Genomic DNA, 12,951 nt, shown 5'->3' on the forward strand with positions numbered 1-12,951 from the left:
AATATAACTCCATTTACATTTGCATCAAAAATGATAAAATATCTAGGAATAAAATGTATCCAAGGATGTGAAAGAACTATACACTGAAAACTCTGAGACACTGATGAGAGAAATTAAACATGACAGAAATAAATGGAAAGATATTCCACATTCATGGATTGGAAGAATATGGTCAAAATGTCCGTATTTCCAAAAGCAATCTACAGATTCAATGCAGTCCCTCTTAAAATTCCAAGGACATTTTTCAAAGACTAACTCTAAATTCTGTATGGAACTATATAAATAAGACCCAGAATAGCCAAAGAAACCTAGAGAATGAAGAACAAAGCTAGAGGCATCACATGTCCTGGCTCCAAACTATATTACCAAGTTGGAGTCCTAAAAACAATACAGTGCCAGCATAAAAACAGACACACAGTTCAATGGAGAGATTAGACACCACAGACAAAAACCCAGACATAGATGGTCAATTAATTTACAACAAAGTAGCCAAGAGTGTACAACGGGGAAAGAACAGTCTCTTCAGTAAATGGTGCTGGGAAAAATGGACAGCCATATGGAAAAGACTGAAAGTGGACCATTACCTTACACCATACACAAAAATTAACCCAAAAATGAATCAAAGACTTGAACGTAAGACCTGAAATTATAAAACTCCTTGAAGAAAACAGAGGCAGTAAGCTCCTTAACATCAGTCTTGGCGATCACTTTCTTAATCCAGCACCAAAAGCAAAGGCCAGAAAAGAAAAAAAAAAAAAAAAAAAGCCTGGTACCACATCTAACTATAAAGCTTCCTCACAGCAAAGAAAATGATCAACAAAATGAAAAGGCAGCCTACAATATAGGAGAAAATACTAGCAAATCCTGACTGGCCAACAGGCACATGAAAAGGTGCTCATCATTAATAGTGATTAACAGGGAAATGCAAATCAAAGCCACATCTCATCTCCCATCTGTTAGAATGTCTGTTACCAAAAAGACAAGAAATAAGGGTTAACGGGTGTGGAGAAGAGGGAACTCTGCACACTGCTGGTGGGAATGCAAACTGGTGCAGCCACTGTGGAAAACAGTATGGATGTTCCTCAAGAAGTTAAAAACAGGACTACTGCATGATCCCATAATTCCACTGCTGGGCATTTGCCCACAGAAAATGAAAACACTAACTCGAAAAATATATGTAGCCTCATATTCATGGCATAACTATTTACAATAACCAAGACACAGAAACAGCCGAAGTGACCATCTATGGATGAATGGATAAAGATGGGATATATAAGGTATATACGGTGTCTATACATAGTCAATTGAGTATTACTCCACCACTGAAAGGAGTACCATCTTGCTACTCGTGACAACACGGATGGACCTTGAGGGCATTAGGCTAAGTGAAGTAAGCCGTTCAGAGGAAGACAAGTACAAGTAAGTGTAGAATCTCACTTACACATGGACTCTAAAAACAAACAAGGAGACAGGCTCATTTGCACAGAGAACAGACTGGTGGTCTCCAGAGGAGGGTGGATTGGAAGGTGGGAGAAAGGGGATTAAAAAGGGCAGACTTCCAGGCGTAAAATAAGTAAGTCATGTTGATGTCATATGCAGCATGGTGAGTGTAGTTATTAGTACTATATATTATATGTGTGAAAGTTACTGAGAGTGAATTTTAAACATTTTCATTGCAAGAAAAATTATGCTTAATATGGGGTGATGGGTGTTAATTATAGATGTATTGTGACCATTTTGCAATATATACAAATAAAAAAAAATTCAGTGAGAAAGGGTAGGAGACACAGCGCAGGCAGGTTATACTCAAATCCACAGGGAAGTAAAAATTAAAACTTCTTGCTCCTAAAGCCAGTGCTTTTCCTAAATTCCAGCATTTTCTAAGATGTCAGCAACAAGGAAGTAAAGTTTGGGAGACAACATGCTCCTGTCCCTAGAAAGTAGCTGATTTGGGCTCTGACAAATCCTGAAAACCAGTAATCTGCCTAGCTTTGTATTAGCCTTTAGCTTTGCTTACATTTTGACCAAATCCTTTTTTCTTAACCATTAACACAGAACCAGAGTTCTAGGAGCACACTTTGAAAAATTTGGCCATGTACAAAAGTCAGTCTTGGCAGGATTCACAGACAACATCATTAATCTTCTGTTCATAGTCCTTCTCACTAGTACCAGTTTTTGAAGAGTAATGTAAAACAATGGACTTGATACTAGATTTCCAATCTAGAATCCATAAGGTACTTTCTAAGTACATCAGGGAAAGCAGAATCATGCTCCCTGGCAAGGCATGACTCCAGGTAAAATCCTCCAGTTTTCTATTATCCCCTAATCTCTCTTGCCTATACTGTCCTGATCTTATAAAATGCTTGTATTTTCATGGAATATATTCAGAGTGTAAATACAATGTACATCAGGAAGTGTAATATTATAATAAATGCCCTACGGGCAAATAGGCAGATTTACCATGAGAAAATACTTGACAACATCTTAACCTTTTAGTTCCTAAGGAAGGTTTGAAGAGCCAAGAGCTATTTGACGAAATTCGAATGACTTACATCAAAGAGCTAGGAAAAGCCATTGTGAAGAGGGAAGGGAACTCCAGCCAGAACTGGCAGCGCTTTTACCAACTGACGAAACTCCTGGACTCCATGCACGATGTAAGTGTCAGACCTAAGTCCCAATGTCTGGAACATTGTCTAGAACGCTGGGTTAATGATAATTACATGCAATCTGAGTAATTTATTATATGTAATGATATATCAGTAGTTTCAGTTTTGTTTTGGTTTTTTTCCTATTGGCGGATTTTGGTGATGGTTGGAGTTCACCTTGTCAGCCTCAGTTTGGCACATGTTTCTCCTATAGGGGCAATTATGAAATACCATTTCATCTAGTCATGTGCATAGAATATCATGATGCCAGTACAGAGTTTAATAGCACTGTTTAACTAAAAAACAGTATCAAATTCCTTGGTTTTATAGGACTAATCAATTAAATTAGCATATGTCCTTCATTTATTGTTGTACTAGAGTTCACTGTGATGCACTCTATATACAATTCTAAAGAATCCAAAATGTGCCTGGTACCTGAATGTCCACTTTATTTAACCAAACATTTTTATCTGGTGGATTCCAGCAAAGATTGGTATATTCTAGATCAAATGTATTTTCTGAATTAGCGGCCAAAAAGCACAAGATGTTCCTACTAGTAAGTTTTTAATAATCGATTGTATATTTTTTTTCTCTTGCAGGTGGTTGAAAATCTCCTTAACTTTTGCTTCCAAACATTTTTGGATAAGAACATGAGTATTGAATTCCCAGAGATGTTGGCTGAAATTATCACCAATCAGATACCAAAATATTCAAGTGGAAATATCAAAAAACTTCTATTTCATCAAAAGTGACTGCCTTAACAAGAAAGGTTGCCTTAAAGAAAGTGGAATTTATAGCTTTTATTGTACAAACTATCAATTCGTCCTGTAGCGGTTTTGCTGTTTCATTTTTTTCCTTTCTGTTTTTGTCTGGTCTTTGTTTTCGTTTCGTTTGAAATACGCACTACATGTGGTTTATAGAGGGCCAAGGCTTGGCAACAGAAGCAGGTGAGCCATCGCTTGTAAGTGGTGGGAAGAGTCGAGAGTGATAGATAGTTGGTGGATCCCAGAAATTAGCTGCAGTCATGGGGGGTGATCTCCACTGCCAGGGAAGCAGATGGCACCTAAACCGCCAGTGCCCGAAGTCTGTGTGACAAACTTTCTGCTCATACTTCTCACAGTTGGCTGGACAAAATTTTCTAGACTCTTTGTAGGTGTATTTTCCCCTGTATAGTTAGGATAGCATTTTTTGATTTATGCATGGAAACCTGAAAAAAAGTTTACAAGTGTATATCAGAAAAGGGAAGTTGTGCCTTTTATAGATAGCTATTCCTGTCTGGTTTTAACAATTTCCTTTATATTCAGTGAACTACGCTTGCTCATTTTTTTCTTACATAATTTTTGTATTCAAGTTATTGTACAGCTGTTTAAGATGGGCAGCTAGTTCATAGCTTTCCTAAACAAACTCTAAACATTAATCTTCTGTGTGAAAATGGGTTGGTGCTTCTAACCTGATGGCACTTAGCTATCAGAAGACCACAAAAATTGACTCATATCTCCAGTATTCTTGTCAAAAAAGCTCATTTTTTGTATATATCTGCTTCAGTGGAGAATTCTCTAGGTTGTGCAAATTAACCATCCTAACTGGAGGAGAGTGCCTAGTCCAGTGACCTGCTTGGTAAAATGAAGGTTGCAAATGACTAATTTAAAAACAAAAACCAACCAAACAAGAAACTACCAAGAGGCCCTGTTTGCCCTTAATGCCCTATCTCTGCTATGGCTAGATGGCAAGAAAGTCAGCCAACAATTGTTCAGGACCTTTTGTTGTAGTTTATATAAGTTCTTTAAAAAGTCAGGATTCCAGATAACCAGCTGAGACACAGCTGAGAGATTTGAATCAGACCAAGTATTTCCTCTCACTCAACGACCCCCCCCCAAAATAAATCTCCAATTAGCAAGTGTAGCCAGATACCCATTTTCACATTCCCATCCATCACCAATTGGTCTCTCTTTCCTGGCAGTGCAGGAAAGCTCAGCTACTGATTTTTGTGATTTCGAACTGTCAGACTTCCATGTTTGTATGACTACACATGCCTCTTATCCCTCCGTGTGCCATAGAGTTTAACAAAAGTCTTATGAACTCCTCCTCACTGTTGAGAATGATCATTTTAAACAAAATAGAAGCTGTAGTAGCCCTTTCTGTGTGCACCTTACCAACTTTCTGTAAACTCAAAACTTATATTTACTAAGCCACAAGAAATCTGATTTCTATTCAAGGTGGCCAAATTATTTGTGTAATAGAAAACTGAAAATCTAATATTAAAAATACGAAACTTCTAATATATTTTTATATTTAGTTATAGTTTCAGATATATATCATATTGGTATTCACTAATCTGGGAAGGGAAGGGCTACTGCAGCTTTACATGCAATTTATTAAAATGATTGTAAAATAGCTTGTATAGTGTAAAATAAGAATGATTTTTAGATGAGATTGTTTTATCACGACATGTTATATATTTTTTGTAGGGGTCAAAGAAATGTCGATGGATAACCAATATGATTTATAGTGCGTGCAAGCATTTATACAGGCAGCAGTGGTCTCAGAAACGCCACAGGTTTGCTCTAGGGGAAGAGGGACATGGAGACCGGCCCCTGTGTGCCACGAAGGCTGCCGAGGCTCCGTCCCATTCAAATCACAGAGCAAGTCATCCTCTGCCTCCCATGGTGGGCGATTGCCCTCCTCATTCCCACAGTGAGTCTGTCCAGTCTGTCTAGTCTGTCCACCCAGGTGTGTGGGTGGAGTCTCCCCTGGCTCAAGTGTGCAGTTGGGCGGGGAGGACAGAGAGGTGGTGCCTGCTGGCCCGCCCCCTCCCAGAGCTCCCTGATAGCAGGGCTACTTTTCCCGCAGAGCACAGAGCCGCTCCAGCAGTGAGGTCAACACAGGGGTTTCAGGACTTTGGCAATAAGATGCGTAGAGGTACCAGCAGTCTGTAAATAGTGCAAAATCCCATAGGTTGCCAAATAATACACTAATTCCTTTCTGTCCTACTAGAGTTGATTTCCAAACAAATGAGTACATGTTTGTTTTCTTTGGATGCTTTTTTGAATGTTATTTGTTATTTTTCAGTATTTGGAGAAATTATTTAATAAAAAATGTAATCATTTGCTTTTTGAATGCTCTCTAAAAGGGAATGTTCCTTTTATAATGGTTTAAATTGATCTCAAAGTATTTTAAGATGGTTTGTAACCCAGAAGGATGTGAAATTTTTGGTGCCTAAGAAATACCGTTCGAATATTATTATCAATGACAGTGTTAAGTTCCAAAAGGAGTTTCTGGAAGTTGAATTATTCTTCACTTATGGAATGGTAAATGGTTAAAACCAGAAAGCACATCACATGTTACTCTTATTTTAGTCCCAACTTCAGTTCTCAAAAAAATAGAGCTCAGTGAAAAAAAGAGACGTGTACTTGGTCAAAAGAAAATCAGCTGACATTTGTAAAACTAGGGAGGCTGTATCCTACATGGAAAAGAAGTTGTGCCCTTGTGAAATAAGTGGGAAAGAAGAAGGTTGTCTTAGCTATGTTTGAGTAGAGTTATAGTTTAAGTGAGAAAAGACCCGGTGCTACTGGAAAGCAGCTTCATTTTCTATGTAGGTGGTGTCTTGCCATCCCAAACTGAGTTTGTAGCAACTTCAGGGAGACTTGGCAACATGCCAAGGTAACTTACAGCAAATCCTGAAAAGCATTTTTAATTACTGGTGGAAAAATGTGTCCTTCTCAGTGTTTTTAGGCCTTGCTGGGGGACACCATAGAAGTGCTTGTCTAAAACTCTGGCAGGGAACCTGAAAGGGCATCTACCTTCTGGGGAAGGGGGGTAAAAAAGGACACCCTAAAAGGAATGCTAACATGACTCGTGTGTGAAGAGCTTGAAAGCGTCAGGTGAACTCTGGGTGTGCATGCAGAGGAAAGCCGACCTTGCTTCAGAACTCTGGGGCAAGGGTTGGGGGGGGGGCAGTTTTACCCACCTAAACCATCTCTTCTCCATTAGTCTTAGCTTAGTTTTGTGTTTAATACCATAAACGACATCACTGTGGAATGAACTGTAAGATTAGACTGTGGTCTGTCAAAACTCAAGAACCCCGGCAGCCCTCAGTGAGATTTCCAGTGTTGGCCGGTCACCCTCAAGACTGTAGCTGTAAATGAATGTGTTTTCACGTGCCTGGTTTGAGAGTTGGATGGGAGAAGAGGAGTGTAAGGAGGACACTTTAACCACTTTGAATGGAAGTTGCATCATTTTCCAGACTGTGATCAGTCAGCCTGGTCCACCAGGGATTAGTGACCAGGTTTTCAGGAAAGGATTAGCTTCTCTCTAGAAAATGCCTGAAAGAAGGATTTTATTTTCTGATGAAAGGCTGTATGAAAATACCCTCCTCAAATAACTTGCTTAACTACATATAGACTCAAGTGTGTCAATATTCTATTTTGTATATTAAACAAATGCTATATAATGGGGACAAATCTATATTATACTGTGTATGGCATTATTAAGAAGCTTTTTCATTATTTTTTATCACAGTAATTTTAAAAATGTGTAAAAATTAAAACCAGTGACTCCTGTTTAAAAATAAAAGTTGTAGTTTTTTATTCATGCTGAATAATAATCTGTAGTTTAAAAAAAATGTCTTTTTACCTACACAGTGAAATGTCAGACTGTAAAATCTTGTGTGGAAATGTTTAACTTTTATTTTTCATTTAAATTTGCTGTTCTGGTAATACCAAACCACACATTTGTATTGAATTGGCAGTAAATGTTAGTTAGCCATTTATAGCAATGCCAAATATGGAGAAACATCATAATAAAAAAAATCTGCTTTTTCATTATGTGACTCTAACATGCTTTTGTAGAACTCAATGCAGTTCCCATTTTCCTACCTTTTTTTCTTCTTCTACTGAAGGCAGAGTTACCGCTTCAGGCAACTTTTAAGACACTGACATGTCAGTGGCTAAAGGGGCAGAAATCCCAAGTGAGCTTCACCCTGCATCCAGAGACACCGACCATCCCGTCCACACCTCAGATAGTCCTATGCCAATTCCTGCAAAGGGTTTGAAGGCAAGAAGAACCCACTCCCGAGGTTCTCCTACTCTATCAGTCTTTATCATGAAAAGTGACATTTTATGTTAACAGATGTTATCTAGCCAAAATTCTTGCCTCAACTTAAATTCTTTCTCCAGTGAAGAACATACTTAGTGCACATGGCAGCACAGAGGCATAAACCCTATAGACAGTATAAACCCTGAAGACAGAAGGTGCTCACATGGTAAACCCGCTCTTCTATACAACCTCTTGAGTATTTCCCCAAAGTACCTCTGTGTTCAGGTTAGATCCATGGACTGGATGATGTCACAGACAAACTTTCCTATGAATACTCTTTTCTCCACCACTGACTTCCTTTACCAAGAAAAAAGGCATTATGATTTAAAGACCAGATTTGCCTTAGTCATCGTAAGTATACCAAGCGTTTGCTACATACCTGGTTCACTAGGTGATAAATACTGAAGAAAGAGTAGATGGAGTAAAATACTATCTCTACCCTCAGATAGAACACGTGATTGGGAGAGTGTGTCTAGCAAACCATCCCAGTGCTTGGCGCTGCAGAGGCCCCGGTCCAGCAGCAGCATGCACACGGCACTGCCTCAGCGTCCCCGGCAAATAGCAGAGCTAAAGAACACCCTCACGCACATCACACCAGCGAGTCCTCGAGCACGCATGAAATGAGAACAAACGTGGAAAAAGATACTAACTCCATTTATAAAAAAGGAAATGGGCTCAGAGTTTAAATAACTGGTTCAGAGCCACGAACGCCCATTTTATTGAGGCTTGAAGGGAAAGTCTCTATAATGAAACCATGTATCCCATGTCTGAGAACATGCCTCTTGGCCACAAGCCTCCCAGGGAACTGATTTTGTTTTTCTGTTCTTAAATTAATGTTTTACATTTACTGAGCATTCACCCAAGTGCGGGGCATCCTATTTCTATACATTATCTCATTTAACTTAGCAAAGCTACAAATCAGCAATGTGAAATGCTCCTCACAAGTGTTGTCAACTACCATGATTACCTTCATTGCATTCATATAGGAAACGGGGGCTTACAGAACTGAGTTCCTTGCCTAGGGTCACAAAGCTTTGAAATAGTTAAACAGAACCTTTAAAAAAACACAAAACAAAACAAAAAACACTGGGCATCTGGCTCCAGAGTTCATGTTCTTAAGTACTACTGAGAAATTATTAATATGAATCTCCTAACTAGATTAGAAGGACCCATACGGAGCATTCTGTGTCAGGCCTTGTGACATGATCTCGTTTTAATCTAATCCTTTCTGCTACCATGTCAATTTTGAGTTAGACATTGAACAATGATATTTCCTTCTCCTGAATGCATGTGTCCTAGCCCCTGGGGATGTTGCTGGTCAAAACCAGTAACTGCCCAGAGATGATAATATACTTGACTTTGTCAAATATCCAAAAAGGAACCTGTCTCATCAACAGCCATAGGAAAATCAACTATTTCTTCAAGGGATGGGGTGGGGGCATATGGGCTACATTGACACTGAAGAACAAAGTTGCTTACAAAGGAAAACTGATGCAGGTCAACAGAGGAAACATGTATACACACTGCAAATTATCCATAAGCTTTTTTAGGATCCTTCAAGTGTCACTGTCTTAAGTCCTGTCTCAGTACACATGCGGCTGTGCCAGAAATAAGAATCGGGGCCATCAAAGACTATTAGGATTGTTGGCTAGAATTATAAGGAACTGAAATGAGAATAAAACTCTCCAAAACAGAGAAATGGGGAGAGTGTGCATAAAAATCAAGCAATGGTTCACACAAGATGAGGCTGTGCTGTAATTCTCTCCTGATGAGTTTCATGGCCCACTATGTGGCGGGCGTGCTAGATGAGTGAATTCAAAGACCACAAAGGCAATACTAAAACTTCAAGGTGAGGTTTCTGCCCCTAAGGAATCAAAGATGGCAGCCACATGGCTCATCAATTCTACTCCTTTGTATCTACTCAAAAGCAATGAAAATGTGCACACATGACATGCATGCAAATATTCATAGCAGCACTATTCATAATAGCCCAGAAGTGCAAACACCCCAGTGATGAAGACATAAACAAAATGTGGCATATCCATACCAAGAACAAGAAAGTGACATAATGCATGCTCTAACATGGGTGAACCTCAAAACCAGTATGCTGCGTAAAAAGTCAAACACAAAAGACCCCATGTGACTTGATTTCACTCATACATGATACAGAAGCAGATCAAAGGTTGCATGGTGCTTGGGGATGGCGACAGGGCATGGGTGACAGTAGGCATGAGGGAACTTTATGGGAAGATGGAAGTGTTCTAAAACTGGATTATACTGATGGTTGCACAACCCAGTAAACTTAATAAAAATTACGCGATTGTACACTTACAGTGAGAAAACTCTGTGGCATGTATGCTTTCTCTATGTTTAAATAATTTTTTTAAATATATAACAGGCCGACAACCAAATGTATAGCTTCCATTTGCATCAGAAGCCAGTATGAAGTACTTTGAATACATAAGGACATATGCAGCGGTTTTTCTGAGAAGCCTACAGAAGAGGTTTTCATTGTGCTGGGTGTTCAAGGATCAATTAAAGTTCACAGCACAAACAAGGGCTTACTCAGTAGTAATAGATTTTCCCCTGATCTTTTTCTCAGAATATATAATTTTGCTTATGGTCAAGAATGTATCCCCCTAATATTTCACTGATACTGTATTGTACTAACCCTGAGACAGCCACCATGTGCAAAGCAAACACAAACATGATAAGTAAAACTAGCACACATGCTCATTTTAAATACAAAAGGATGTGTGGCTCAAATACTAGGTGTTAATAACTAGGACCTTAGTACTTACAACTTTATAATGAGAAAAATCTGGGATCAAGTCTTCTGTCTTTTAACTAAATCTGTGGCCTTGGGAAAGTTCTATAACCACTCCAGTTCCACATGAAAAATGGAGTAACATCATCTTAAAGGAATGAGAGAAGTAAATGAGATACAGTATTTAATCTGTTAGCTCAAAGTCCACCTCACAAGAAGTGCTCAAGACATGTTAGCTGTTTTTTAACTCCTCAAGAAAATCAAAAAGGGAAATTTTTTTTCATGCTCTCCCCAAAAATACACAGAAAAGTGAATGATGAAGAATGATGTGAACACGAGGACTATATATAAACTTTCAACCTCATATACCCTAATAAAGTAAGGTCACACACAGGATTAGGGGAGACTGTTAGGATACTGGCCTGCATTTTCATTATGTCATACATTCCCAACTATCAGACCTTGGCAAGGGTCATCCAGAAGCGACTGTTCTTTCAGAAAGGGTCTTCCTTTTCCAACGAGTATCTCATAGCACAAGAAGAGCAGTGCCAAGGCAATTAAAGGAAAAGTGGCAAAGTTACAGAATTTTATACAGCATTTTTCCTGGTCAATAAGGAGACTGTCAAAAAAAAAAAAAAAAAAAAAGGCAACCACCCTGTTACTCTTTTATCCCACATGCAGAGTTCCCCCAGGCTCTCCCTCTAACTGAAGCATATAAATATGAACTAAATTGCCTCAATTGGCACTAATGAGAGGGAGAACAACCGAACTCAAAATCACTACTATAAATATCTTTTTTTAAATACACCCAGCAGAACTGAAAACATGTCCACATAAAAACTTATATGCAAATATTCAGATCAGCATTATTTATAAGAAACCAAAAGGTGGAAAAAATCTAAATGCCCATCAACTAATAAATGGATAGATGAAATGTGGTATATCCACACAGTTAAATACTATTTGGAAACAGAAAGGAATGAAATACGGGGGCATGCATATAATACAGATAGACTTTGGCAATAGTATGGTAAGTAAGAGAAGCCAATCACAAAAGACCACATATGTTATAAATCCATTTATATTAAATTCCAAAATAGATCTGTGGTTCCAGGGGCTGGGGGGGGGGGGGAGAGGAGGGGATAGTGAGGAGTGACTGCTTAATGGGTACTGGGCTTTTTTTGGGGGTTAGTGAAAATGCTCAAAAATTGTATTGATGGTTGCACAACTCCAAAGAATATGAAAAGCCTTTGAATTATACATTTTAAGTGGGTAAATATTATGGTATCTAGATTATAACTCAAAAAAGATGTTCGAAAGTAGAAATATATAACCAAATCAGCCCTCTATTAATTAAACTGAATTTGTACTTAAAAACTTTTCCATCAAGAAAATTCCAGGCCCAGGGGTGCCTGGGTGGCTCGGTGGGTTAATGCCTCTGCCTTTGGCGCTTGGGTCATGATCCTGGGGCCCCCGCATCAGGCTCTCTGCTCAGCGGGGAGCCTGCTTCCCTTCCTTTCTCTCTGCCTGCCTCTGCCTACTTGTGATCTCTGTCAAATAAATAAATAAAAATCTTTAAAAAAAAGAAAAAGAAAAAGAAAAGAAAATTCCAGGCCCAGATGGTCTCACTGGTCAATTCTATTCAACATTTAAGAAAGAAATAATACCAATTCTACAGAAACTTTTCAAAAACAAACAAACAAACCTGAAAAGGAGGGAATAATTCTCAATCCATTCTGTGAAGCCAGTATTATTTAACCTGATACCAAAATTAGCCAATAATTAGAAAACTACAGACTATCCTTCATAAACATAGACACAAAAATTCTAAACAACACTTTAGCATGTAGAATCTAACCATATTAAAAGGATGACACACCATGATGAAGGGATTACCCCAGGAATACAGAGTTGGTTTCAAGATCAACCAATATAACTGACGATAGTGGAAAAACTAAGAAAGAAAAATCCAGAAGATTATCCTAACAGATGTAGACAAAGCATGTGATAAAGCCCAACAGACACTCCTAAGTAAAAGCTAATAAACTCTCAGCAAACTAGGAATAAAGGGAACTTCCTCAACATAATAAAGGGCATCTATAAAATACCTTCTGTGAGCACTGTACTTAATGTGAAAAGACTGGTTTTTTTCCCTTCTAATTTCAGTAGCAGAGAAAAGATGTCCACTCTTATTATTTCCATTTAAAACTGCACTGGAAGCTCTACCCCAAACAGGCATACAAGAAAGAAAGAAAAAAGCATTTAGATCAGAAAAAAAAATCATCTTTATTCATAGACCAAAGGATCATCGATGCAAAAGTTTTGTGGAATTTATAGGAATACAAGTAGATTTTTAAAAAGTCAAATACAGAATTATCATAGAACCATGAAATTCCACTCCTAGATAGACACAAAAGAACTGAAAACTGGTCCTCAAGCAATACA

At 38.4% G+C, this 12,951-nt stretch overlaps 1 protein-coding gene across 5 annotated transcripts in view; it reads left to right on the forward strand.

Moving 5' to 3' along the window:
• The window catches only part of NR3C1 (nuclear receptor subfamily 3 group C member 1), a 115,501-nt gene extending 108,036 nt beyond the window's left edge, over positions 1–7,465 (forward strand). For all 5 annotated transcript variants that reach the window (XM_045999372.1, XM_045999370.1, XM_045999369.1 and 2 more), the window contains 2 exons: positions 2,497–2,654; positions 3,245–7,465. In XM_045999372.1, the coding sequence (XP_045855328.1) occupies positions 2,497–2,654; positions 3,245–3,397 (311 nt within the window). In that variant the 3' untranslated portion in view covers positions 3,398–7,465. The remainder of the gene's footprint in view (positions 1–2,496; positions 2,655–3,244) is intronic.
• The last annotated feature ends 5,486 nt before the right edge of the window (positions 7,466–12,951 follow it).

The sequence above is a fragment of the Meles meles genome, chromosome 3 (genome assembly GCF_922984935.1).
Source record: "Meles meles chromosome 3, mMelMel3.1 paternal haplotype, whole genome shotgun sequence".
Classification (NCBI taxonomy): domain Eukaryota; kingdom Metazoa; phylum Chordata; class Mammalia; order Carnivora; family Mustelidae; genus Meles; species Meles meles.